Raw genomic sequence first — 25416 nt, 5'->3', positions numbered from 1 at the left:
TGATCAACATTTTAATTGTACATGAATTACAAATGACACCGACATAGGGTTGTGTTTCTTTACGAAAAGAATAACTGAGGAAGACAGTAAATCAAAATAATGAAAATTTTCTCCAGTATCTCTTCATTAATTTACATCGAGTACATAAAAGCAAGGCAAAGTCAAAACGCATCACACTGTAAAAGAAACCGGGATTGAACATGACATTCTCAATGTGTACACGGCCAGCAAGGAAGGTAGTCCAACCGACTAATCAACAATCGCCTAATCTCAATTCAACAATGACTAGTCCAACTTACATCAAAACAAATAATAGCTATCCATAACAACAAAGGACAAACCTGAACTCTCATACTCATATCACTGATCCTATTCATTGGCTCAACAAACTTATTAGGCCTACTACCTCACTCATTTACACCAACAACACAACTATCAATAAACCTAGGCATAGCCATTCCCCTATGGGCAGGGACAGTATTCATAGGCTTTCGTCACAAAACAAAAGCAGCCCTAGCCCACTTTCTACCTCAAGGAACGCCCATTTTCCTCATCCCCATACTAGTAATTATCGAGACTATCAGCCTATTTATTCAACCTGTAGCCCTAGCCGTGCGGCTAACCGCTAACATTACCGCCGGACACCTCCTAATACACCTCATCGGAGGGGCAACACTAGCCCTCATAAGCATCAGCCCCTCAACAGCCCTTATTACGTTTATCATCCTAATTCTACTAACTATTCTCGAATTCGCAGTAGCTATAATCCAAGCCTACGTATTCACTCTCCTGGTAAGCCTTTACTTACACGACAACACCTAATGACCCACCAAACCCACGCTTACCACATAGTAAACCCCAGCCCATGACCGCTTACAGGAGCCCTATCAGCCCTCCTGATAACATCAGGACTAGCCATGTGATTTCACTTTAACTCAACCTTACTTCTAGCTATAGGGCTATTAACTAACATCCTTACCATATATCAATGATGACGAGACATCATCCGAGAAAGCACATTCCAAGGCCATCACACATCAATCGTTCAAAAGGGACTCCGATATGGCATAATCCTTTTTATTATCTCAGAAGTCTTCTTCTTCTCTGGCTTCTTCTGAGCCTTTTACCACTCAAGCCTAGCCCCCACGCCCGAACTAGGCGGCTGCTGACCACCCACAGGTATCCACCCCTTAAACCCCCTAGAAGTCCCCTTACTCAACACCTCAGTGCTCCTAGCATCTGGAGTCTCTATCACCTGAGCCCATCATAGCCTAATAGAAGGAAACCGTAAAAATATGCTCCAAGGCCTATTCATCACAATTTCGCTAGGCGTATACTTCACCCTCCTCCAAGCCTCAGAATACTATGAAGCCTCATTTACTATTTCAGATGGAGTGTACGGATCAACATTTTTCGTGGCAACAGGGTTCCACGGACTACACGTAATTATCGGATCTACCTTCCTCATTGTATGTTTCCTACGCCAACTAAAATTCCACTTTACATCCAGCCACCACTTCGGATTCGAAGCAGCCGCTTGATACTGACACTTCGTCGACGTAGTCTGACTATTCTTGTACGTCTCTATTTATTGATGAGGATCCTATTCTTTTAGTATTGACCAGTACAATTGACTTCCAATCAATCAGCTTCGGTACAGCCCGAAAAAGAATAATAAACCTCATACTGACACTCCTCACTAACACATTACTAGCCTCGCTACTCGTACTCATCGCATTCTGACTACCGCAACTAAACATCTATGCAGAAAAAACCAGCCCATATGAATGCGGATTCGACCCTATAGGGTCAGCACGCCTCCCTTTCTCAATAAAATTTTTCTTAGTGGCCATTACATTTCTGCTATTCGACTTAGAAATTGCCCTCCTATTACCCCTTCCATGAGCATCCCAAACAACTAACCTAAACACTATACTTATCATAGCACTAGTCCTAATCTCTCTTCTAGCCATCAGCCTAGCCTACGAATGAACCCAAAAAGGACTAGAATGAACTGAGTATGGTAATTAGTTTAAACCAAAACAAATGATTTCGACTCATTAAACTATGATTAACTTCATAATTACCAACATGTCACTAGTCCATATTAATATCTTCCTAGCATTCACAGTATCCCTCGTAGGCCTACTAATGTACCGATCCCACCTAATGTCCTCACTCCTATGCCTAGAAGGAATAATACTATCACTATTCGTCATAGCAACCATAATAGTCCTAAACACCCACTTCACACTAGCTAGCATAATACCTATCATCTTACTAGTATTCGCTGCCTGCGAAGCAGCTCTAGGGTTATCCCTACTAGTCATAGTCTCCAATACTTATGGAGTGGACCACGTACAAAACCTTAACCTCCTCCAATGCTAAAAATCATCATTCCCACAATCATACTTATGCCCCTTACATGGCTATCAAAAAAGAATATAATCTGAATTAACACTACAACCTACAGTCATTAATCAGCCTTATCAGCCTATCCCTCCTAAACCAACCTAGCAACAATAGCCTAAACTTCTCACTAATATTCTTCTCTGACCCCCTATCAGCCCCACTTCTGGTGTTGACAACATGACTACTGCCACTAATACTCATAGCCAGCCAACATCATCTATCTAAGGAACCACTAATCCGAAAAAAACTCTACATCACCATGCTAACCATACTTCAAACTTTCCTAATCATGACTTTTACCGCCACAGAACTAATCTCCTTCTACATCCTATTTGAAGCCACATTAGTTCCAACACTAATTATCATCACCCGCTGAGGCAACCAAACAGAACGCCTAAACGCAGGCCTCTACTTCCTATTCTACACACTAATAGGTTCCCTCCCACTCTTAGTTGCACTAATCTCTATCCAAAACCTAACAGGCTCACTAAACTTCCTATTAATTCAATACTGAAACCAAGCACTACCCGACTCTTGATCCAATATCTTCCTATGACTAGCATGTATAATAGCATTCATAGTCAAAATACCCCTATATGGTCTTCACCTCTGACTCCCAAAAGCCCATGTAGAAGCCCCAATTGCCGGATCCATAGTGCTAGCAGCCATTCTACTAAAACTAGGAGGCTACGGAATACTACGAATTACAACAATACTAAACCCCCAAACTAGCTTTATAGCCTACCCCTTCCTCATACTATCCCTGTGAGGAATAATCATAACTAGTTCCATCTGCTTGCGACAAACCGACCTGAAATCACTTATTGCATACTCCTCTGTCAGCCACATAGCCCTAGTAATCGTAGCCGTCCTCATCCAAACACCATGAAGTTATATAGGAGCTACAGCCCTAATAATCGCCCACGGCCTTACATCATCAATACTATTCTGCCTGGCAAACTCAAATTACGAACGTACCCATAGCCGAACTATAATCCTAGCCCGCGGACTTCAAACACTTCTTCCCCTTATAGCAGCCTGATGACTATTAGCCAGCCTAACCAACCTGGCCCTCCCTCCCAGCATTAACCTAATTGGAGAGCTATTCGTAGTAATATCATCATTCTCATGATCAAATATTACCATTATCCTAATAGGAGCCAATATCACCATCACCGCTCTCTACTCCCTATATATACTAATCACAACACAACGAGGGAAATACACACACCATATCAATAGCATTAAACCTTCATTTACACGAGAAAACGCACTCATGGCCCTCCACATGACTCCCCTACTACTCCTGTCACTTAACCCTAAAATTATCCTAGGCTTTACGTACTGTAAATATAGTTTAACAAAAACACTAGATTGTGGATCTAGAAACAGAAACTTAATATTTCTTATTTACCGAGAAAGTATGCAAGAACTGCTAATTCATGCCCCCATGTCTAACAAACATGGCTCTCTCAAACTTTTAAAGGATAGGAGCTATCCGTTGGTCTTAGGAACCAAAAAATTGGTGCAACTCCAAATAAAAGTAATCAACATGTTCTCCTCCCTCATACTAGTTTCACTATTAGTACTAACCCTCCCAATCATATCATCAATCTTCAATACCTACAAAAACAGCACGTTCCCACATCACGTAAAAAACACTATCTCATATGCCTTCATTACTAGCCTAATTCCCACTATAATATTTATTCACTCTGGACAAGAAACAATCATCTCAAACTGACACTGAATAACCATACAAACCCTCAAACTATCCCTAAGCTTCAAACTAGATTACTTCTCAATAATTTTTGTACCAGTAGCCCTATTCGTAACATGATCTATTATAGAATTCTCCCTATGATACATGCACTCAGATCCTTACATTACTCGATTTTTTAAATACTTACTTACATTCCTCATCACTATAATAATTCTAGTCACAGCTAACAATCTTTTCCAACTGTTCATCGGATGGGAGGGAGTAGGCATCATGTCATTCTTACTAATCGGATGATGATACGGTCGAACAGATGCCAACACCGCGGCCCTTCAAGCAATCCTTTATAACCGCATCGGGGATATCGGCTTCATCATGGCCATAGCCTGATTCCTATTCAACACCAACACATGAGACCTCCAACAAATCTTCATACTCGACCCCAACCTCACCAACCTCCCGCTCCTAGGCCTCCTCCTAGCCGCAACTGGCAAATCCGCTCAATTTGGACTCCACCCATGACTTCCTTCAGCCATAGAGGGCCCTACACCAGTCTCAGCCCTACTCCACTCCAGCACAATAGTTGTAGCAGGCGTCTTCCTGCTAATCCGCTTCCATCCACTAATAGAAAACAACAAAACAATCCAGTCACTTACCCTATGCCTAGGAGCTATCACCACACTATTCACAGCAATCTGCGCACTCACTCAAAACGACATCAAAAAAATCATTGCTTTCTCCACCTCCAGCCAACTAGGCCTGATAATCGTAACCATCGGTATCAATCAACCCTACCTAGCATTCCTCCACATCTGCACTCACGCATTCTTCAAAGCTATACTATTTATATGTTCCGGATCCATTATCCACAGCCTAAATGACGAGCAAGATATCCGAAAAATAGGCGGACTATTTAATGCAATACCCTTCACCACCACATCTCTAATTATTGGCAGCCTTGCACTCACCGGAATACCTTTCCTCACAGGCTTCTACTCCAAAGACCTCATCATCGAAACCGCCAACACATCGTACACCAACGCCTGAGCCCTAATAATAACTCTCATTGCCACATCCCTCACAGCTGTCTACAGCACCCGAATCATCTTCTTTGCACTCCTAGGGCAACCCCGCTTCCTCCCTCTGACCTCAATCAACGAAAATAACCCCTTTCTAATTAACTCCATCAAACGCCTCTTAATTGGCAGCATTTTTGCCGGATTCTTCATCTCCAACAATATCTACCCCACAACCGTCCCAGAAATAACCATACCTACTTACATAAAACTCACCGCCCTCGCAGTAACCATCCTAGGATTTACACTAGCCCTAGAACTAAGCTTGATAACTCATAACTTAAAACTAGAACACTCCACCAGCGTATTCAAATTCTCCAACCTCCTAGGATACTACCCAACAATTATACACCGACTCCCACCGCTCGCTAACCTATCAATAAGCCAAAAATCAGCATCACTTCTACTAGACTCAATCTGACTAGAAAACATCCTACCAAAATCCATCTCCCAGTTCCAAATAAAAACCTCAATCCTAATTTCCACCCAAAAAGGACAAATCAAATTATATTTCCTCTCATTCCTCATCACCCTTACCCTAAGCATACTACTTTTTAATCTCCACGAGTAACCTCTAAAATTACCAAGACCCCAACAAGCAACGACCAACCGGTCACAATCACAACCCAAGCCCCATAACTATACAATGCAGCAACCCCTATAATCTCCTCACTAAACACCCCAGAATCTCCAGTATCATAAATAGCTCAATCCCCCACACCACTAAACTTAAACACCACCCCCACTTCCTCACTCTTCAGAACATATAAAACCAACATAACCTCCATCAACAACCCTAAAAGAAATACCCCCATAACAGTCGTATTAGATACCCATACCTCAGGATACTGCTCAGTAGCCATAGCCGTTGTATAACCAAAAACAACCAGCATTCCTCCCAAGTAAATCAAAAACACCATCAACCCCAAAAAGGACCCTCCAAAATTCATAATAATACCACAACCGACCCCTCCACTTACAATCAACACTAAACCCCCATAAATAGGTGAAGGTTTTGAAGAAAACCCCACAAAACTAACAACAAAAATAACACTCAAAATAAACACAATATATGTCATCATTATTCCCACGTGGAATCTAACCACGACCAATGACATGAAAAATCATCGTTGTATTTCAACTATGAGAACACCAATGACAAACATCCGGAAATCTCACCCACTAATTAAAATCATCAATCACTCTTTTATTGACCTACCAGCCCCCTCAAACATTTCATCATGATGAAACTTCGGCTCCCTCCTAGGAATCTGCCTAATCCTCCAAATCTTAACAGGCCTATTCCTAGCCATACACTACACATCAGACACGACAACTGCCTTCTCATCCGTCACTCACATCTGCCGAGACGTTAACTACGGATGAATTATTCGCTACCTCCAACCGACTACCTCTTATTCAATTTATGTCTTCTTATGATGGTAACAAGGACAAATCAAATGAGGGCTCAGTCATATGACAAAAGACAAACTTTTGAATGGATATGTACAGGTGGTAAGAATTTCTCCTGCAGTATTCTTTTCTTTATTTAAAGATAGCACATAATTTACAAGACTTTGTGTTGATCCATTTGCTGAATAATTACAAAACTAATGCTTAAATGGTTAAAGGAGACCCTGTGAAACACCACTTGCCAGTGTTTTATAACAGTCTCGGAGCCTGATGTTGACTTTGTGCTTGGACCCACAGAGCAAGAACACATTCTCAGGGGTGATCTGCCAGTTGGTGCTGGCCCCACGTATCCACCTGCCCCGTGCTAGCCACTGTACTAAGATGCACTATCCAAACATCTTATGCCCTGAGGAGCCAAGAGCTTCCTGGGGATTTGCCAATGACCGTTTAGACCACAGGAGAAGAACCCCACCTGAATTTTTTCACCTGTGTTTTCTTACACACGCTCAGGCTCACACTTTCTCATGTGAGAAAGACACACAGATGCACACAGAGTCACACATGCACACTCAGCAGCTGGAAATAGGCCCTTCTCTTGCCATTCAACCTTCCATCCATCTATTCATTTTTTCAATAGACAGTTCTTGAGAATCCATATGTGAGGGTTGGGGGAACATGTGTTTGAGACAGGGGGAATGTCAAGTGAACAGGCCCCCAGGCGGGAAGAGTAACAAGTGGCGTGGTTCAACACAGGGGTGAGGAGGGTGACCAGCATGAGAAGAGGCCAGGGGGAGAGAAGGAAGTCTCATCTGGAAGGGCCTGGTCAGCCATGGAGCTAATTATTAATCCAACAAGCATTAAAAAGAGCATCAGCAGTCTATAAAAAATATATGAATTTCCAGAGACCAGACCATTTTGTTGACAATTGTCGTCAACATGCTCATTTGACCAGAACACCCCAACACAACTTTGTGAGTTCCATTAAGCATTAATGTAGTGCCTGCTAAGTAACAGGCACAGTATTAGTAATTGCACATAGAAGAAAGAACAGAAGACAGAGCCATCCTTACACTCTAGTGGGAGGTAAAACAAGGACAGTCCAAGAACATGCCAATGTCCAAAGGGAGAGGAAGCCATAGTGTTGAATATTGAGGTCTCATTCAGGACCCCCAACAAGCTCTGTCTACACAAGAGCTGCCTGTATTTCAGAGCCTGTTGAAGATGGCACTGTCCTCTTAAGGCCCCCACTCAGGCTCTCCACTCTCACACTATTTTACCTGTTCCTGGTCTAATAAGGAGTAAGCACCACATTTTTATATTTGATCACTGATCACTTTTGAGCCCCACTCCTCTCCTTTCTGCCCCCCACCCCTGCCCTCTAGGCCAGCTGGTAGGAAAGCCTGCACACTCTCTCTCTGGTGCTGATGGAGAAGTCCTAACCATGCAAATCCTTGTCCCTGTACTGTTTGCCCCCGCCCCATTCCCTCGTCACTGTACGGACCCAACCCACTCTCTCTAATTTGCTCAAGACACCTAGACTGGCTTCAGCCTGCCCTGTTCTCCCCGGGAAGTCCAACTGTAGGAGGCATAAACCTTCGCACCCCACCTCCATGTCTGCGTGGATCTTCAGTCTCAGCATGGCTTCTCTCTCTAACCTGACTCTAAATTCCTATGATGATATTCCCCATCATATCTGCGGTAAGACTGAACACAACCAGGGTTAACATGGTTACTCAGAGAGCAAAGCATTAGGATTCCAAACACGGACTTAGAGGTAGGATGAGTGTCATCTGAATCCTGACGTCTCCGATTCCTGATCTGTGATCCTGAGCCGTTTACTAACTCGCTCCGTGAGTCAGTTTTCCTATATGCAAAACTGAGATTAAAATATTAAGAAAATGAAGTGATTTAATACTGGCAAATGAGTTTACAAGAATTCCTAGCATATGGAAGGACTACATAAATGCTTGCAAAATGAAATAAAACATAATTCAATAAAGACTTCTCTCTGTATGACTCAAACCGCCAAGTGCTGACACAGACCTTTGCAGACCGGTTTGCTGTGGCTCCACGTGCTGTCTTTGGTACAGCGGATGGTGGGGGACGTGACAGGGTCCATGACATAGCCGGGGTTACACTGGTAGCTCACGGTCTTATTGAAGGTGAAATCTGTCCCAAACTGGATGCCATTGGCCAGGGTACCTGGATCTCCACAGCTTATAACTAACATATGGGAAACAAAAAAGAATTAGAGAAATACAAAATTATCATGAAATGAATTAGTCAAGGTTTCTATTTAAGTTACTCTCCTTAAGCTGCTCTTCAAAGCGATTAAGCAGTGAAATTACTGCAGCAATACTGTCCTGTGTTTGACAGTTTTACTGACCGGCTGTCAGGAGGCTATGGGTTTAGAATTGATTATGTCCATTTCATTGGTGGTTGGCTGTGTGGATGCTGGCTGCCTTCCTTGTCTCGTCTTTAGTAAGGCATGGTGTGTAATCACACCACAAAGTTATGGACAGAGACTCAGGCTGCGATAAGAGAACCACTTTCCTTATTTCTCTTCAGGCTAAATGGCCACAGAGAGAACAAATCTTAACTATTTTTGGCCTCAGTTTTACAATGTCCAATCCAGACCAACCGTCCATTTAAAGCAGTGTCAACCATATAAAAAAGAAAGTGAAGAAAAATCTAAAAGTATCTGATAAATAGAGTCATAACATCAAATACATGCATATCTTTTCTTCTCTCTATATTAAAAATGAATAAAACACGTTAAAAATAAATTTGTTTGTCTCAATCAGGTAGATATCATGGTAATGTCCTTGAGTCTAGTGTGATGGTTAGTTACGAACTTGTACAGTCGGGAGCTGTGCCTGTCCAGGTCCCATTGGCCGTGCAGTGCCGAGTCATCAGCCCCGAGGTCTTATAGCCTTCCCAACAGGCATAGATGACCGAGCTGGAGAACAGGATGCCATCGCTACTGACAATCATGCCATTGGTGGGCGTGCCAGGATTGCCACAGGACACAGCTGTGAGGGACACAAAAACAGTGACACACCAAGAGTGATCTGTTACTAAAATGTCAAGTACAAGAGACCAAGGTCATCAGTGTAACAGATGACAAATTTATTTAAAAACACAGGACAGGGATCGGTCTGGTGGCGCAGCGGTTAAGTGTGCATGTTCCACTTTGGCGGCCTGGGGTTCGCTGGTTCGGATCCTGGGTGCAGACATGGCACTGCTTGGCACACCATGCTGTGGTAGGCATCCCACATATAAAAGCGGAGGAAGATGGGCATGGATGTGAGCTCAGGGCCAGTCTTCCTCAGCAAAAAGAGGAGGATTGACAGCAGATGTTAGCTCAGGGCTAATCTTCCTCAGAAATTTTTTTAAAAATTTAAAAAACAGGACATATTACTATAGAAGATATTTCCTTTAGAACTCACCCATTACTGTACTGATGTTACAAATGTGAAAATTACATTTTCATATCATCCTTTCTAAAGTGCATTACTTCAAGAAGAGCTAAAGCACTGAAAATTCAAAGCCTTACCACTTTGATATTTAACACGTTTATATTATAAAAATAAAATTATTAGGATTTTTTAAAGGATCTATTTGATATCAGCAACTCAGAAGTGTCTCCCTTCATACAACAGCTGAGTTTTTAGAAAAATCTAGGCAAATCGGGTCATATTCTGCATCCCCAGGATGAGCATTTTGGAGAATAAGGGATGCCTGAGGACTATAAGTGACTGCTCTTAAACTGTTCTGCAAAACGTCTCCTCAATGTCACCAAGTCTATGTCACCAGCTGGGTGAACTGGCTTTGTCAGGGCTGCACTTGACACTCTCTGAAGACAATCTTAATGTCATGTCTTGGGACTTCAGCTAATGATGGGCAGTGCAACAGGTCTACATTCTATCTATCCTGTGGGCTCCTTGGTCAGCAAGCAGAGAAAGCTCAGCAGCCGCTGGGTGTACATCAAGGTAAAGAGTTTAATCTACAACATGTTTTTTTTTTCCTTTTTTAGTTGAGCCTATTTATCATAAAGACAGTTGTTTTTCCTCCTTAGCCCTCCCACAATAATAAACAGGCAGACATATAAAGAATGTGACCCGTGGCTGGATTTTAATAACAAGAGTGTACCATGAGGCCATTTCCTAGAATGACCGAATATTTGAAAACAGTCTTGCCTATTTAGTTGCTCCACTTTCAAATCTAGCCTTGAGAATAATGATAGACTCTTCTCAAAGATATTGAAGAAAACAGACTGCAAAATGTACATAGCATACAAAAGCCACTGTAATGGAAGTTTATGGAATTGCCTATCACACTATGTTGAAAATGCATTTATCCTTGGTTCAGACTAGATCTTGTTCGACAAATAGAAAGCGTACATGCTGGTGCTTCTGTACCTGTGCCCATGACAGACATAACTAATCAATCATAACCTTCTTCCATGATGAATCTGAGTTTGAACTTACAGTCCTTTCTAACCCAGGCCTTTCAGCAGTTTCTGGGCTGGATTTGAGAAGAGATATGTTTACAACCCTGAAGCACATGATATCTAATATTCTCTAAAGCTCAGAAGTTCTATGATGGCTGTGATATAAATTAAAATTTCATATTGCAAAAAACCAAGATGTTGGACTGTTCAAGACAATTATTCATTCAACAAGTGTTGATTCATCCCTTAGTATGCAACAGTTATTGAGTAGATGGACTAATGGAAAAGAATTGTATTGATCCAATTCACAGTTTAGCAAATCAACAAAAGACACCCATGTCATTATTTTATTCTAATCATATCTGCTATTAAGATCTAAGCGGCAATTTTCAAAAGTCACCTGTGAAGGACTAAACTAAAATGAGATGTGATTGGCAAAACATTCAGCTTAATTTATAGACTAATATATCGTCAGTACAAGAATGCCCATCATAATAATGCCATCCTAATGTTTAGAACGTCCTCTCAAATATTGTAGTCTATAAAATCAAAGTCATGGTTAACTTTTTCTTTCTGACAGAAACACTTTGAGTGCTGGTGATGCCTATGAAGTTGAAAATCAGAAGACAGCATCAACATACTTGTTTTCGTACTAATGCCAGAATGTTATGAGATATGAAGATGACCACTAGAGTGAAAGAAGGGATTAAATTTAGACTCATGAGAAGGGAAAAAAGATTTTTTAAAAATTAAAAGTTAAAATTTCTTTTTAAGTACTTTAAGAACATTTGATTAATGTGACTCCTTTTGGTAAAAGATCATTTTCCTTAGTAAAGTAGCATTATACTTATTTCAAATACACTTTAGTGTTTACAGATATCAGTAGTACTCACTTAGCATGCTGTATTAGGAAAACTGCTGCTAAACTGAGTTAGGTAGTTTGGGGTTTGAATCTTTGCTCATACAAGTTAAGCAAACGTGAGCAATCAATGTAAGTCCTCAACTTGTAGTGTCTTCACTGTAAAATAGGTATACTAGAGATAATTGCTCCCAGATTAAACAGAATATGCACAAAATGCCTAGAAACAACCAGGTATGTTAGTAATAGTAAAGATATACATGGCAGCTGATGCTATTGTTATTTCCATTATCTTCATCATCATCCACATACCCATTACCTGAATAAAACGTAGGCTTTATCATAATTTCATGGGAAAAAGGATTAAAAGTTGCCTAATGCAACCAAAATCAATGATGGAGTTATATTTAAGAACTTCATGAGCAATACCAATTTGAGAAGTTAAGTTAATGAGCCTATGATTAAAAGATTAGATTGCTATCAAAGAAAACACAATTTAAAGTCATGGAAATATATTAAAAATATAGGTTCTTTAATGTTTAGGAGTTTTAAAAATGTTATTATTTTATGACTCATGAACTCCTCCTTTTTAGAATTTGTTGAAATGTCCCATCAGGATCTAATGTTTTTAATAGATTCAGAGAAGTAATTTCATTAGGAGGGCGATGATCCTGGTTGGGATATTGAATATGTGGTCATGGCTAACCTTTTTGGAATTGAAAAAGTCACAGGTAACTCCCCTTGTCTATAGAAAATGATATGTACCCCAAAGATTTGGACCTATGCTGAGAAGTGAGGGAAAAAATAAAAAAGAAAGCTACAGACTCTCCAGAAAGTTCCATTCCTAATAGAACATGAATGTATCCAAGTGAGATTTATTGAGTTTTTGAGAGCTATATTCTCCCACCAAATTTGGTTGACTTTTAACCAAAAATTTTAAAAATATTTTCTTGCCCCATTCTCTCTCCTCTTTTTCTTCTAGTACTCCAATTACAAGTGTGTTAATCTGCTTGATAGTATACCACAGGAAACTATCGTACTGGGGTTTTTTTCTTCATCTTTTTTCTCTCCATTTTTCAGACAGCATCATTCTCATTGACCTGCCTTCAAGCTAACTGACCTTTCTGCCATTTTTAATCTAAGTTCATGCAGCAAAGTTTTCGCATCAGATAGTGTATTTTTCAATTCCAGAGTTTTCATTTGATTCTCTTTTATTATTTCCATTTCTCTTGTTGAAATTTTCTGTTTATAACTCTAACTTACTTTAAATCCTTGAACATATTTTTAACAGCTGCTTTAAGGCTTTGTGCGTCATGTCCAACATTTGGGTCATCTCAGGATCAGATTTTATTTCTATGGTTTAGTTCGTTTGTCTGTTTGCCTATGGGTCATATTGTCCTGAGTCTTGCATATATAGTAATTTTTCCTTGCACGCTGGACATTGTGAATGAAATGTATGCATTACGTCATTCCTTTAAAAGATGTTGGGTTTTGTTCTGCTGGGCTTTTAAATTAGTTATAGGTCTTTTGGGTCTTATCCTCAGATTCATTCTTTATTAGAGGAGATCTGTTTAGTCTTAGTCCTAACAAATTTTTTCTCTTAGTTTTAGCATGTTCTCCTTATTTTAGGGGGTGGTACATTTTCATAATGTATGGGCTTTCTGGGCCTCCAATATTTCTCTGTATGGTATGACTTCTTTTTTTGTTTTTTTGGTGAGGAAGATTGTCACTGAGCTAACATCTGTGGCAATCGTCCTCTATTTTGCATGTGGGATGTGGCCACAGTATGGCTTGATGAGGGGTGTGTAGGCCCACGCTCAGGATCAGAGCCCACAAAGCCCAGGCCACCAAGTGGAGCATGTAAACTTAACGACTACACCACCAAGCCGGTCCCTGGTATGACTTTTAATATCACACGTCCACTCTCAACTCTGCAACAGATCCTTGCATGACTGAGCCTCACCCATCCTTGTCATCCCAGCCCTCAGGAGAGTCACCCAGTGAATGCTCACACAGACTTCTGGGCTCTCCCTTTCTTAGCTCCCCCTTCTCAGATTCCCTATCCTGCACATTTCATTCCAGCAGCCCAGAACAATTTCTACTTCATCACTTCACCAAGCCATTCTACCACATGGGTTCCACTTTCGAACTTCACAGCAAGAAAAATACAGAATGGCAGGGGCATTATGGAGTTCATCTCATTTATTTCTTTTTTCCTAAAGAACGTAGTGATGTACTGTCTGTTGTTTAATGACAACAGATGATTGCCTCATATATTTTGTTGTTTTATAGTTGTTCTCAATAAGGCTAGCCTACCACCATTTAATATGTTGTAGATTGAAGTGTAAGTCTTATTTAATTTTCATAATACTCAAATATACTCTGGACCAACAATTCACAGGTGTAGTATAGAGGGAAAAGATTGGATTGGATGTAAACATAGATTACGAAAGTCATGTATAACTTTGAGGTACTAAATTATGGAAGAGAAAACACTCTGGTCTCAGTGAGAAAGACATGTTATCATGCAAATTTTAATATTCAAATCTAGAAGAGAGGAGGAAACTGAGGAAATTGTATCTGAGTAAGAAATAGTCTACTAATTTATAGTAACATACTTCAGTCAGTAAAAAAACGTACAATCCTACAATTCACAGCTGCAGGTGACATTTTCCCACCGCTCTTCAGAAATATTTGAGTTACATCAACTTCTTTAGAGCGTAATCTCAAGATTTACACTAATTTGATTGTCAAGATGCAATTTGGAGTCAAAAGCTATCTTGGATTACTGTAAATACAGATATCTCAGGTATATCTAGATATCTGTATATATGATAATATATAGATATCTCCAACATAATCTTTGACTCTGAATTAGAACATATACAAACACATAGACATGCATGCATATGTGTCTATGTATATATTCATATTTTCTTATTTTTATATATATGTAAATTTTATATTATGTAGATTACATATAATATAATTGTCATATACAATATAGTTAGATTTACACATATATATTATTTTCAACTTATCTATATAACACACATAATAAAATGAGAGAAAGGGATAAGTAGAGATGGCATAGAAGAGTAGAGAAAATGAAGATTCAGAAACTTGATTTATATTTCTGGTATTGATATTGATATTGATAATTTATTCAAGTTGATCAAATTATATAGAAAGTGCTTTATACATATAAAAATAAATATTTAATTAATTTGTGTAACCATTTTAGACTCAAAAATTAAGTAATTGAAAAGTTTGTATGCAAAAACTTTCTAATATTTAAAGTCCTATCTGTCTGAATTATAAGTCAGTTATTTTCTGGACTCTAAACAAGCCCATGATATCTCAGCTCACCTTTGCTCAAGGTGAGTGTTGCCCATACGTGACACAGGGTCTATAAAGTATCCGTAACATTTTTACTGTTATTATTGGGGACCCCACCATTTCCTATGATGCCTCTCAAATATTACAATAAAATGTATTCACTCCAAATTATTATACAGAAAATACCCCTAGATTATTCCGTATGCAGTGCTCTGAGTGAGGGCTAACGGTAGCTTGGAAAGTATGTGAATTAAGACCTGTTCCAACCTGTGGAAATTTCCATTCTTGATTTACACTGCTCCTAGTCATTGCTCCTTCACCTCAGTTATTCACCTCCAGCAAGCACAAAATGCTGCAAATCACACGGAGATTATTACCAGAGATCAGAAACCTCCTTTGGGCTATAAACTTTCAAAGCGTAATAACCAGTGTCATATGATCTTTCGAAGTCAGGCCTATTTCCATGTTAGCAGTCATGGCTTTTGATGATTCTCTTATACATTTTGGGGGAAAATCGTTTATTGTGCAAATAGTCTAAATCTCTAGGATTTCTGTGGAATATTACTGGTCATTTTAGAATGAATTCCATGGTTTCAACTTGAAAGGTTGCCTTTCAGGCTTGACTCTACTCACCTTCACACACAGGCTGCAGCCCTGACCACGACCCATTGAGCAAACACATTCGCTCAGGGGAGCCCCTCAGCTGGTAGCCCATCTCACAGGAGAAGCGTAGAAGGCTCTTGGCCTTAAATTCATCTCCAAGCCGAGATCCATGTGGTGGGGTCCCTGGGTCACCACAAAATCCAGGATTATTCCCTGTTGAACATAAACACATATGGCAATAGACAATGTGGTTAGACTTCTTTAAAACAGAGCTGTTTGGGTTAAACAGAATGAAAAGTTATTTAAATGGGCATTGAACATGGGTTACAATTATATGGCATTCTGGAAATTTTGTGAGAAACGTTTTCTTTATTACAGCACAAAAATGGAAAGCTTTAAGAAATTGTTCTTGTGCAACTAAAATCAAAATAGCTTATTAAAATGCAGTTACGGCAATAATTGATATTCTTTAGAAGAAATAAAACACTGAGAATGGCAATGGCCAGCGCGAGATTTGTCCACCGGACGTGTCAGTATGAACAGTAAAAGGGAGACGGGGCTGAAGGTGTGTTGAGAATTTAAAAAAATCAAGTGAGAGGTTTGATTCTTCTCCATTATATCCAAGTTTCTGATTCACTGTTTTATTTATTTAAGAAACACTCATGGAAGAATTAAGATGATCGTTTTTTTTCAGAGAGGATCAATGTAATTACTGATTATAGAGACAGGAAAGATGTGGAAGAATTGAAAGGAAGCACAGAAAAGGAATAAAGTGCAAACTGGGCCAGAATGAGTCAACGTAGGCAAGCTTCGTAGTGAGGGTGACAAAGAAACTCTCGGGGCTCCTACAGAACATGTGACGGGATATGAGTGTAATGGTGATGATGAAGAGGATGACGGGGATGACGATGAAGATGAGCATGATGAAGAGGATGATGGTGGTGATCTATAACGAGGGCATATTTGGCTGGAAATGGAATAATAACAACTTCAAATAATTGCACTATTATGCAGTATTTCAGATAATTACCTAATTGTGTGATTTCTTACCTGTACAGTGGGGCAGTGCTCCACTCCAGTGACTATCCTCTTGGCAAACTCTAGTGCTGTTGCCTACAAGACTCCGGCTCCCTTTGCATGAGTAGTGAACTGTGGCGCCATAGGTAAACAGTTCTCCAGTTAGGATAGCATTTGCAGGAACCCCTGGGTGTCCACATGATATAGCTTCAGAGGAAAAATTAAAAGAGATAAGTACATCATTCCCGTTCACCTGCCTTGCATTGGCAAGTCTCTCACATAGACACCCATACAAATATCACCTATTAATGAAAAACACTTAAATATACTGGCATATCCCTGAAGTTCCCTAGAGATAAGAAATACCAATTTCCAGAGGACACTCCCCCTGCCTTGAATATTTATATATTACTGAAGACAAGGAAAGGGTCTCTCAATGATTCTTTTTCCTAATCTTAAGTTAAAGTAGCTTTGCTTAAGGTATAAACTTACATTTAGGCTTTGAATGAGAAAGTCACTCTGCCTAAATTTTTTCCATCTGCTCCTAATTGTATCTCAAATAAGCAATACTATATGAAATTTTAGCAATTAACATAGATCCATCAAAACTATTTCCATTATTTTATCAGTTGGGGACAAAACTGTCAAATCTAATTGCTTTTCTAGTTTGCACGTCTCGGAAGACCATTCTAATAACTTTTTTTGAATAAGTGGCTAGGGGCCAGCCTGGTGGTGTAGTGGTTAAGTTTGCACATTCCGCTTCGGCAGCCAAGGGTTCACCAGTTCAGATCCTGGGCGCAGACCTACGCACCACTTGGCATGCCATGCTGTGGTAGGCGTCCCACATATAAAGTAGAGGAAGATGGGCAAGGATGTTAGCTCAGGGCCAGTCTTCCTCAGCAGAAAGAGAGGAATTGGCAGTAGAAGATAGCTCAGGGCTAATCTTCCTCAAAAAATAAATAAGTAAATAAATAAAAATGACTAGGTGGCTAATTATTATTAATAATGAAAATATTTAAGGAAAAAATATTTGTCTAAAATATTTAAGTAAAACTATAATAAATTACTGATTAATTTTTTCCTTGTTATTCTATAAAATAATCTAAATATTTCCATTCATTTATTTAAAAGTTTGCCAAATTAAGCCCATAATCTATTCATAAATTATCCCTCAAAAAGACATATTCTGGAATCCAGATTAACAAGAGATAGTGAAGATTTACCTCTCCCTTTATATAAAGTCCCAAATAAGGGTTAACAATGGACAAACTATGCTACATGCAAACAGTTAAATGGACGCAGGCTGCCAACAAATTATTCAAAGGTAACTGATTTAACACCCTAAAGGAATTGCATTTGATCATTGGCAACCCAAGAGTTTTATCAACCAGAGAGGCAGATTTAAAAGGTTGAAAGGCATCCTCCACCCCCTGAGTCACATTAGCCCTCATATTGATACTGTCTGCATTCATTGGAGAACAAGACATCCATTCATTGGACAACAAGAGTTTATCTAGATAGAGTCCTAAAAGAATCTAATTAGAGCTGAATCAGTGAAATGGTTGGTAAATGACCAGTTCTAGGTGAAATAACAGAGAAAAAAAAACCAGTGAAACCATACAACAGCAAAAAATAGAGATGCAGCTTAGCTGCTATGAGCTTGTAAAAGCAAAATGCTCCTCTGAGGACCTGTATTCCCATCTTCATGATAATTCCAATTGTTAATGACAACAAGTGATGAGAACCAGCCCCCTAGGAAAATGAGACCAGTTAAAACCTGGTTCCTGGAGATTTGGAGCACACTGGCACTGTTACAAAAACTAACAGAAGGCTCACATAAGCCAGGGAAGATGTAAAAGAAATGTCTGGGGAAAAAAGGAAAAAAAAGAATTTCTATGAAAAATTCCCATGTGTGTCGTGAAGGCAGAGAAAACCAGAACACAGAGAAAATTTGCTAAAGATTGAAATACATGTATAGATGCATTTTCTGTCATATGAGGCTGTGCATTTGTTTTTAAAAGTCATCACTCTGTTTCTCCATGGAAATTGATTGTATTGTTATAGTTAGAATTTGAGACAAGTTTCCATGTAGATTGGAGGGAGTTGTGAGCGACACTGACTTGCAGGAAAAAATCTCCTGTACTAAGCCACGCCGACAATGTACTGAAAATGCTGTAATTGCAAGAGATAAAATAGATCCTTTGTTTTCACTAAATTCAATTCATAACATAACTGCCATTTCCCATTTTATTTATGCACACAAAATGCATACTAGGAGATAAGATTTCGATTACAAGGATTTTTTTGTTTCTGCCTGATTTTAAAATGGTGGAAGAGAGTGACTCTTTTTCCTAAATTTTCAGACCATGGTTTAACAAGATGATTCTCTTGGGGCTAAGGGACAATATGCTTTTTCAAGTGAAAGAAAGTAAGACTATAGCTATTTGGGTAAAAAAAAAAAAGTGTTCTTGTTAATCTATATGGTCTAAAATATACTGACAGTAATGTTTTGACGGGAGCTATAACGGTGATCTATAATTTTGTCTGCCCAGAAGAACACTTCCATTCTTCAGGGCAATATGCCTTCTTCTTATTTAAACATATGGATCAGGAGGAAATTACTATCAAGATAATATCTTTTTTATTGTATCAACTACTGACTCTACCAGAACTGCTCATGAGACCAAATTAGTATCCACAGATACTAGGATCCACAGGTCAACAGAAGGATACTCCGTACCAGAGTGCTTTGTTAATATTTCTGAATCTGGGTCCCGAAAGAGTGAAGCTGAGAGACACACGGTGTTGAGGCTGCTGGCCGCCATGTTTGAACTGTGAAGAATTAGCCTATCCACTGTGTTGAAGCAGAAGACAAGCAGTGATAAGTAGAGACAAAGACAGAATGGGTCCAAGTGCTGCCCAATAAGCTGGGACCATTTCTCTCTAGGGCCAGGTATGTGAGCATGCCAGTGTGGGTGCCCCCACTTTTTATCCTTTTAAACAAATTTGAGTTGTATTTTGTGATTTCTAGGCAATCTATAAAGATATCATAATAATTTATACACTTCATGATGGGGGGTTAGAAAGAATTAAAAACCAATACTTTATGAATACTTGAAAAAATAATTTGTTCTGTTGGTGGTGCCTTTATAGAGCTCTGTGGCACAAGAATCCAAAATAACCCTCGCTTACCCAAACACTTGGGTAAAGAGCGATCCCATAAGCCATTTGCCATACAGGTTAAGGCGGATGATCCCAACAAGTAAAATCCTTTCTTGCAATGATACATGACACTCGTTCCATACTCAAAACTCTCGGGGAAATTCTGTTGCCCATGACGAATGGCATTTTCCACAAAGCCTGGATCAGAACAGTTCACCACTGGAAAAGAAAACATATTACACATCATTTACATATGGCGATACTTTTATAAACAAAACAGATTGGAAAAGAAGGCAAACTCGTCATCACTTCAGAAAATTTGCAAGATGACAATATCATAGCCAAGGATAATCAAAAAACACTCCTCCTTTCATGAGTTCTACCCGTTGCTTTGGGCTGTTACGCTTCAAAAAATGTCAAGCAATGTATCAGCTACTATAGCAATTTTAAGAACACGAGGCTAATTTCCTTTAACTATTTCCTAATAATAGGTTTCTTCAACGTAAAGTCTAAAATCAGTTTGCTTGGTTAAGTTTTTATGTTATGAAAATGTTAAAATAGAACTGGCTGAAGTTAGTTTAAATATTTTTACTCAAGTGCAACATTTTAGGACAGTCTGTGACAGTAATCAATGACACCCTACACCCACAGGCATTAATGCTTCAATACGTGTGCCTGAAGTAATTTCTGTAATAGGTCTAATGCAAATAAAAATGACAATGCTTCCATCAACACTGAGAAATGTAAATCAAGCCAGCCTCTTCCCCTTTCAGAAAGAGCCCCACAGCCGATGGTCTGTGGTGGCATGCGGGACACGCTCTGGTTAATCTGAATGGCGCTCTATTAGCCTGAATGCCTGTTGGCATCTGTGACGGAATTAGCAGTGTGCTTTTGCAGGTGCAGAGGAAAAGAAAGAGCCTCTGATTATCTCGTGCTTTGACCCACCACACCAGTGAATGAGGCAGCTGCTATGGAAGCTGCACTCTTTCCAGATATTTCTGGCTCAGAAAGCGGTTGTGCAATGAGTTCTCAGGCACTCGCTGCACATCATGGGGCCCAGCGGCCGAAGGCAATCCATTCCCCTGTCTGTGCATTCGATATCCTCTCGGTACGAAGGAGGAAGGTGTGGGGCAGAATAGAGGATCACAAGGGTCCCTTTTAGTGCTGTAGAATAATGTTCTCTGCTTTTTTAAGACAACCTGAGTTTGTATAAGAAAGACTCAAGTTCTTTTGAGTCAAAAAAGAACCACAAACATGTTTATGGAGCATAGGCAGATATTTTTAAGGCTCCAGAGCGCATTGCGTTCACAATAAAATTGTAACAAAACCCACTGAAATAGCAGGAATTACCTACTAGGAGGGAATCTAATAAACTGGGAAGATACATTATTTTTATAACCTGGAAGACAACCGCATAGGCCCCTCTGGCACCTGGAGTTGCATGCCAAACCCAGGAGATAGAAGCAGTTGCCTTGTATGGAACCCTCATACGCAGCAAGATGTGTCCTCGGCCCGAATGCTAAAGACAGCATTGTGTTTGTGTCTGTGCTTATGTTTCTCTTGGGAGATAGTCCAGAAAACAATATCAGACTCTTTTGCAGTGAGAGTAGAGAAAACCACTTAGGCAAGATGCGTGGAAGGCACTGAGCCATTTACTGAACACCTCTACTAGGAAACCCAGCAGATCCCAAATGCTCAACTGCCCTACTTGAGCTTCTCCTTTTTTTATTTGTGTTTTTATATTTTGGCCCAGCTTTCCATAATATAGCCTAATTGCATGGTGGCTGAGAAAGAGGAAAGGTACAAAGCAATTGCCATCATGGGTTTGGAGCTCAGGAGAAGGCTCTGGCTGGAGATAAGAAGAAAAAGCAAAAGGAGTCTCTGGCAGAGAAGCAGTTGTTGTCACAGCAACAATGAGACCCGTTTGCATCCTTCTCTCTGCCGGTTGAGAAAGGGATTGTTCTCTGAGTTTACAATGGCCGGAGGAGGGGTTTTAGAATCTCGAGTTTCACACCAATTGCTCTAAAACTCTGGGTTAGAACTCTCCTTGGTGGCCCCTCTTGCCCATGGCAAGAGGAGAGGTGTAGAAGACTCGAATGCTCTCATTACTGCCACCCATTCTGGGACTTCAGTTTGCAAGAGCATTACCTGGAAGGCATGCAGGAATGCTGAGTTCCCATTCTTCCACTGGTTCAGGGCCATTAAAGTACTAGGCAATAAAAATGCTTGTTAACAATAAAGATTCCACGAGCTCCAACCAGGAAAACTGGATTGTTTCTTACGTTGTTGTAAGAGGTATGTCTAGAAATACTCTAAATCTGCTCGTGCACTTTTTTTAGTCCTGCCCCATAGAATTAGTCCTTTAGAATTTAGTCCTATACAGTTGCAGTCAGAAACATCTATTTATATTCCTTCCTATTTATTTTGGAAGCTCTACCAGGAGATTCAGCTGTATCTATCAGCTGGGGGGAAAAATTAGGGCAGGAAAAATTTGATTTATTTGTCCACGACAGGGAGAACTTTGAAATATTCCATGTCGTCATCGCAAATGGGTGTGTTTTACCATATGGGGAGCAGGCTACTTGCCAGAATAGTCCATGAGTGGCCAGTTGGTCCACACAAATAACTCTGCCATCCCTCTTCTTTGTCCTATTTTGTGCGCAATTCCTATTTCGGGATCTGGTGGACTGAAGCTTGCTTGATTGACAGATGTGAGCTGTCAGCAAAGTGTAAGGAAGAATCGAATTACTTAAACCATCTTGTAGCATATAAATGACAAACGAAGTCAATGGTGTGGATGTAAGTCAGACCTGCCGAACTACCTTACACTTTAAGTTTGCAACATGATGTGCAGCAGAGGGTAATGCATCAGAAGAAACTGGTAAGCGACTCATTGTGGAGGTGTACTGCCGCATCCTAACATCTCACCCGCAGCTGGCTAAGAGCTGAGACTGGGGTTTCATGTCCAGGTGTTAAAACCTGACGTAGAACTGAATTTTATCAGCTGGAAAGACTGAGAAGTATTGAAATCGTTTATACTCGGCACAGTGTGGAGAAGTTCAGGAGGGCACAACAAATATGCTCCTTCGGGACGTTTGTGTATGCCGGAGGGCAAAGGAAGAAATTAATATAATGATCAGTAACATGCTCAAGGTCGCAAAGATAGTTACACTAGACCTCGGTAAGGATTAGGGCTCTTGATTTCCTATCTGGTATAGCATGTTTACGAAAACATACCAGTATTTCTTGGTGACGTGATTTCCGAAAGGATCCTCCTCCTCTCTTTATTTTTGGAGACGACAGGCTCTAAGTCTTAGCTCTCAATAACAGTTTATAGGCTACGTACTAAACTTTTTCTATTCTACATACACTCTTACTCTCGGAGAAGTCATCTTTAAAAATATTCAAGTTAACATATAAATAGAAACAAAAACATTGCACCTCCTATGATGTCCACTTTACAAAGATGTATTCTCTTTCAAAATTTTGGATGACTAATAAAGTCCTTTTTATCCAATTATCACTCTATTTTCTTTAAGCAAGTGTGTAGATAACCTGGCTAATGAAACATTAAAATGCCATTTTTTGAAACTTGATTGCTGATTGTTGGAACCTTTTTACTTCATTCTCAGTATCTGTGAGCGCTCCACTTTCCCTTGGTATACTTCAAACCACAGGACTCGGCAAAGCACCCAAGTTCTGAGTGCTGCTCCAGCGAGACAAGCTTTGCCGTCCTGCCGCGCACACCATCACCGTCTCATTATACACCATCTCAGACACTCCGTCTCATTAACCTTACTTTTCCCACTTGTGCACTGAAAGCAGTATCTGCTCCACATCCTTGATTCTGTGTAAAACCCAAAACAATGCCTGTGCTTTCATGAAACTCTCTCAGATGACAGGGAAATATGGCAAATTTCAGTCCCAGGCTCCTTTTCCAGCTGTGCCAAAATAGAAATTAAAACACCTTTCTGCACATTTGTTCCTTCCTGGTTGTTAGACTATAAAGTAAAAGGCAGTAACAGCATATGCCATGACAATTTACCATAGTCACTAACAGTATGGACTCTGGGTGTTTAGACAGTGAAACTCCTAAAATAACTTTGTAGGTTTCTTATGTATTTGATTTCATCGTATTATTTGACTGTGACAGCCTGTGAAGACTTCAATTGTTTTTTAATTGAATACTGTAATTTTAAGTTTTGTCTCTAGTTTTCAGAAACATTTTTCATAATAAATTCTTACATTGAACAAAATATATTTTCCTTATATTCCTTTTATGTTATGTACTCATTTATTAACATTTATTGATTAATGATAAATAAAAAGTTAACAAGGTTTTCGCTTAAGGGCCTCTGAGATGTTTCTAGCAGAACCATGGATCTTAGCTTGTATGCCCAAAATCTAGCTGAGAATTGAAAATTGAAAACAGAATCCAAAGTGCCTCCTAATCTTTGGTCTCAATACCATTTCCCACAAGTATTTTTTTAACCACTTTTTGAGGTGTGATTGACATGTAAAAAGCTGTACATATTTAATGTATACAACTTGAAGAGTTTGGGGGTAAAGGTGCACCTGCAAAACTATCACCACAATCAAGGCCATAAACATATCCATCTCCTGCCAAAGTTAGGTAAAAAGCATAAACAATGAGTCTCAACCTCTCAGCTGACAGCTTACTTTTATGGGAGATGTGCCTTTGGTCAAATTTGTTGCTATTTGTTTTTGTTTTGACAGGCAAACCATGGAGATTAAGTTTATTATTTTTTAAATTTCAATAGAATTCTTAGACTAAAAGCAAACGTAAATAGAAACTGTCAAAGTAAATGTTCAAAACTGAATGCTATGGGCTAAGTTTTTATGTCAAATTTGAAAAACTGGACTCCAGTAAAATTAGCAGAAATACATTGCGTTAATGTGAATAGGTAATTCCCGTTTCTTTGAACAAATAGAATACTAGCAATTACAAAGGAAAAAGACCCTGAATATAGGACAGATCTATTTTCAAATGCCTATGAATGATATTCTGAGAACGAAAGGTCACTAGTTTTGCGCATAATTGGCAGTCCACTGACAGATCATCTTTTTCAGTTTCTGTCTCTTAAATCAAATACGTTTGAAAGGTCTGACACATGTCCATCAATGTCCTTTTCTCACTAGCACAGACCCTTAAGGGGAAGTGAAGGGGAGGGCCAGTGAACATGTGGATGGGAAGGGATACAGGATGGTGGAAGGAATGCTTAATCTGAAGAAATGTATGCAGTTGAGATTAATAGTTTAATAGTTTTGCTTTATTCTTGTTGGACAAAAGACCATGAAGGAAGTGGTGGGTATAAACTCTCGGGGGAGCTTAGTGGCAACA

The 25416-nt window shown here is 39.6% G+C and overlaps 1 protein-coding gene across 2 annotated transcripts in view; it reads right to left on the bottom strand.

The window, feature by feature from the left end:
- Positions 1–25416, bottom strand: part of CSMD1 (CUB and Sushi multiple domains 1) — a 1831060-nt gene that overhangs the window by 29439 nt on the left and 1776205 nt on the right. For both annotated transcript variants that reach the window (XM_070598372.1, XM_070598373.1), the window contains exons 55-59: positions 20085–20273; positions 16926–17099; positions 15906–16088; positions 9477–9653; positions 8665–8844 (exon numbers count right to left, since the gene is read on the bottom strand). In XM_070598372.1, the coding sequence (XP_070454473.1) occupies positions 8665–8844; positions 9477–9653; positions 15906–16088; positions 16926–17099; positions 20085–20273 (903 nt within the window). The remainder of the gene's footprint in view (positions 1–8664; positions 8845–9476; positions 9654–15905; positions 16089–16925; positions 17100–20084; positions 20274–25416) is intronic.

Source organism: Equus przewalskii, chromosome 28, assembly GCF_037783145.1.
Source record: "Equus przewalskii isolate Varuska chromosome 28, EquPr2, whole genome shotgun sequence".
NCBI classification, from domain to species: domain Eukaryota; kingdom Metazoa; phylum Chordata; class Mammalia; order Perissodactyla; family Equidae; genus Equus; species Equus przewalskii.
Note: the sequence above shows the minus strand (reverse complement) of the source record. Positions and strands in the feature narration are given on the sequence as shown.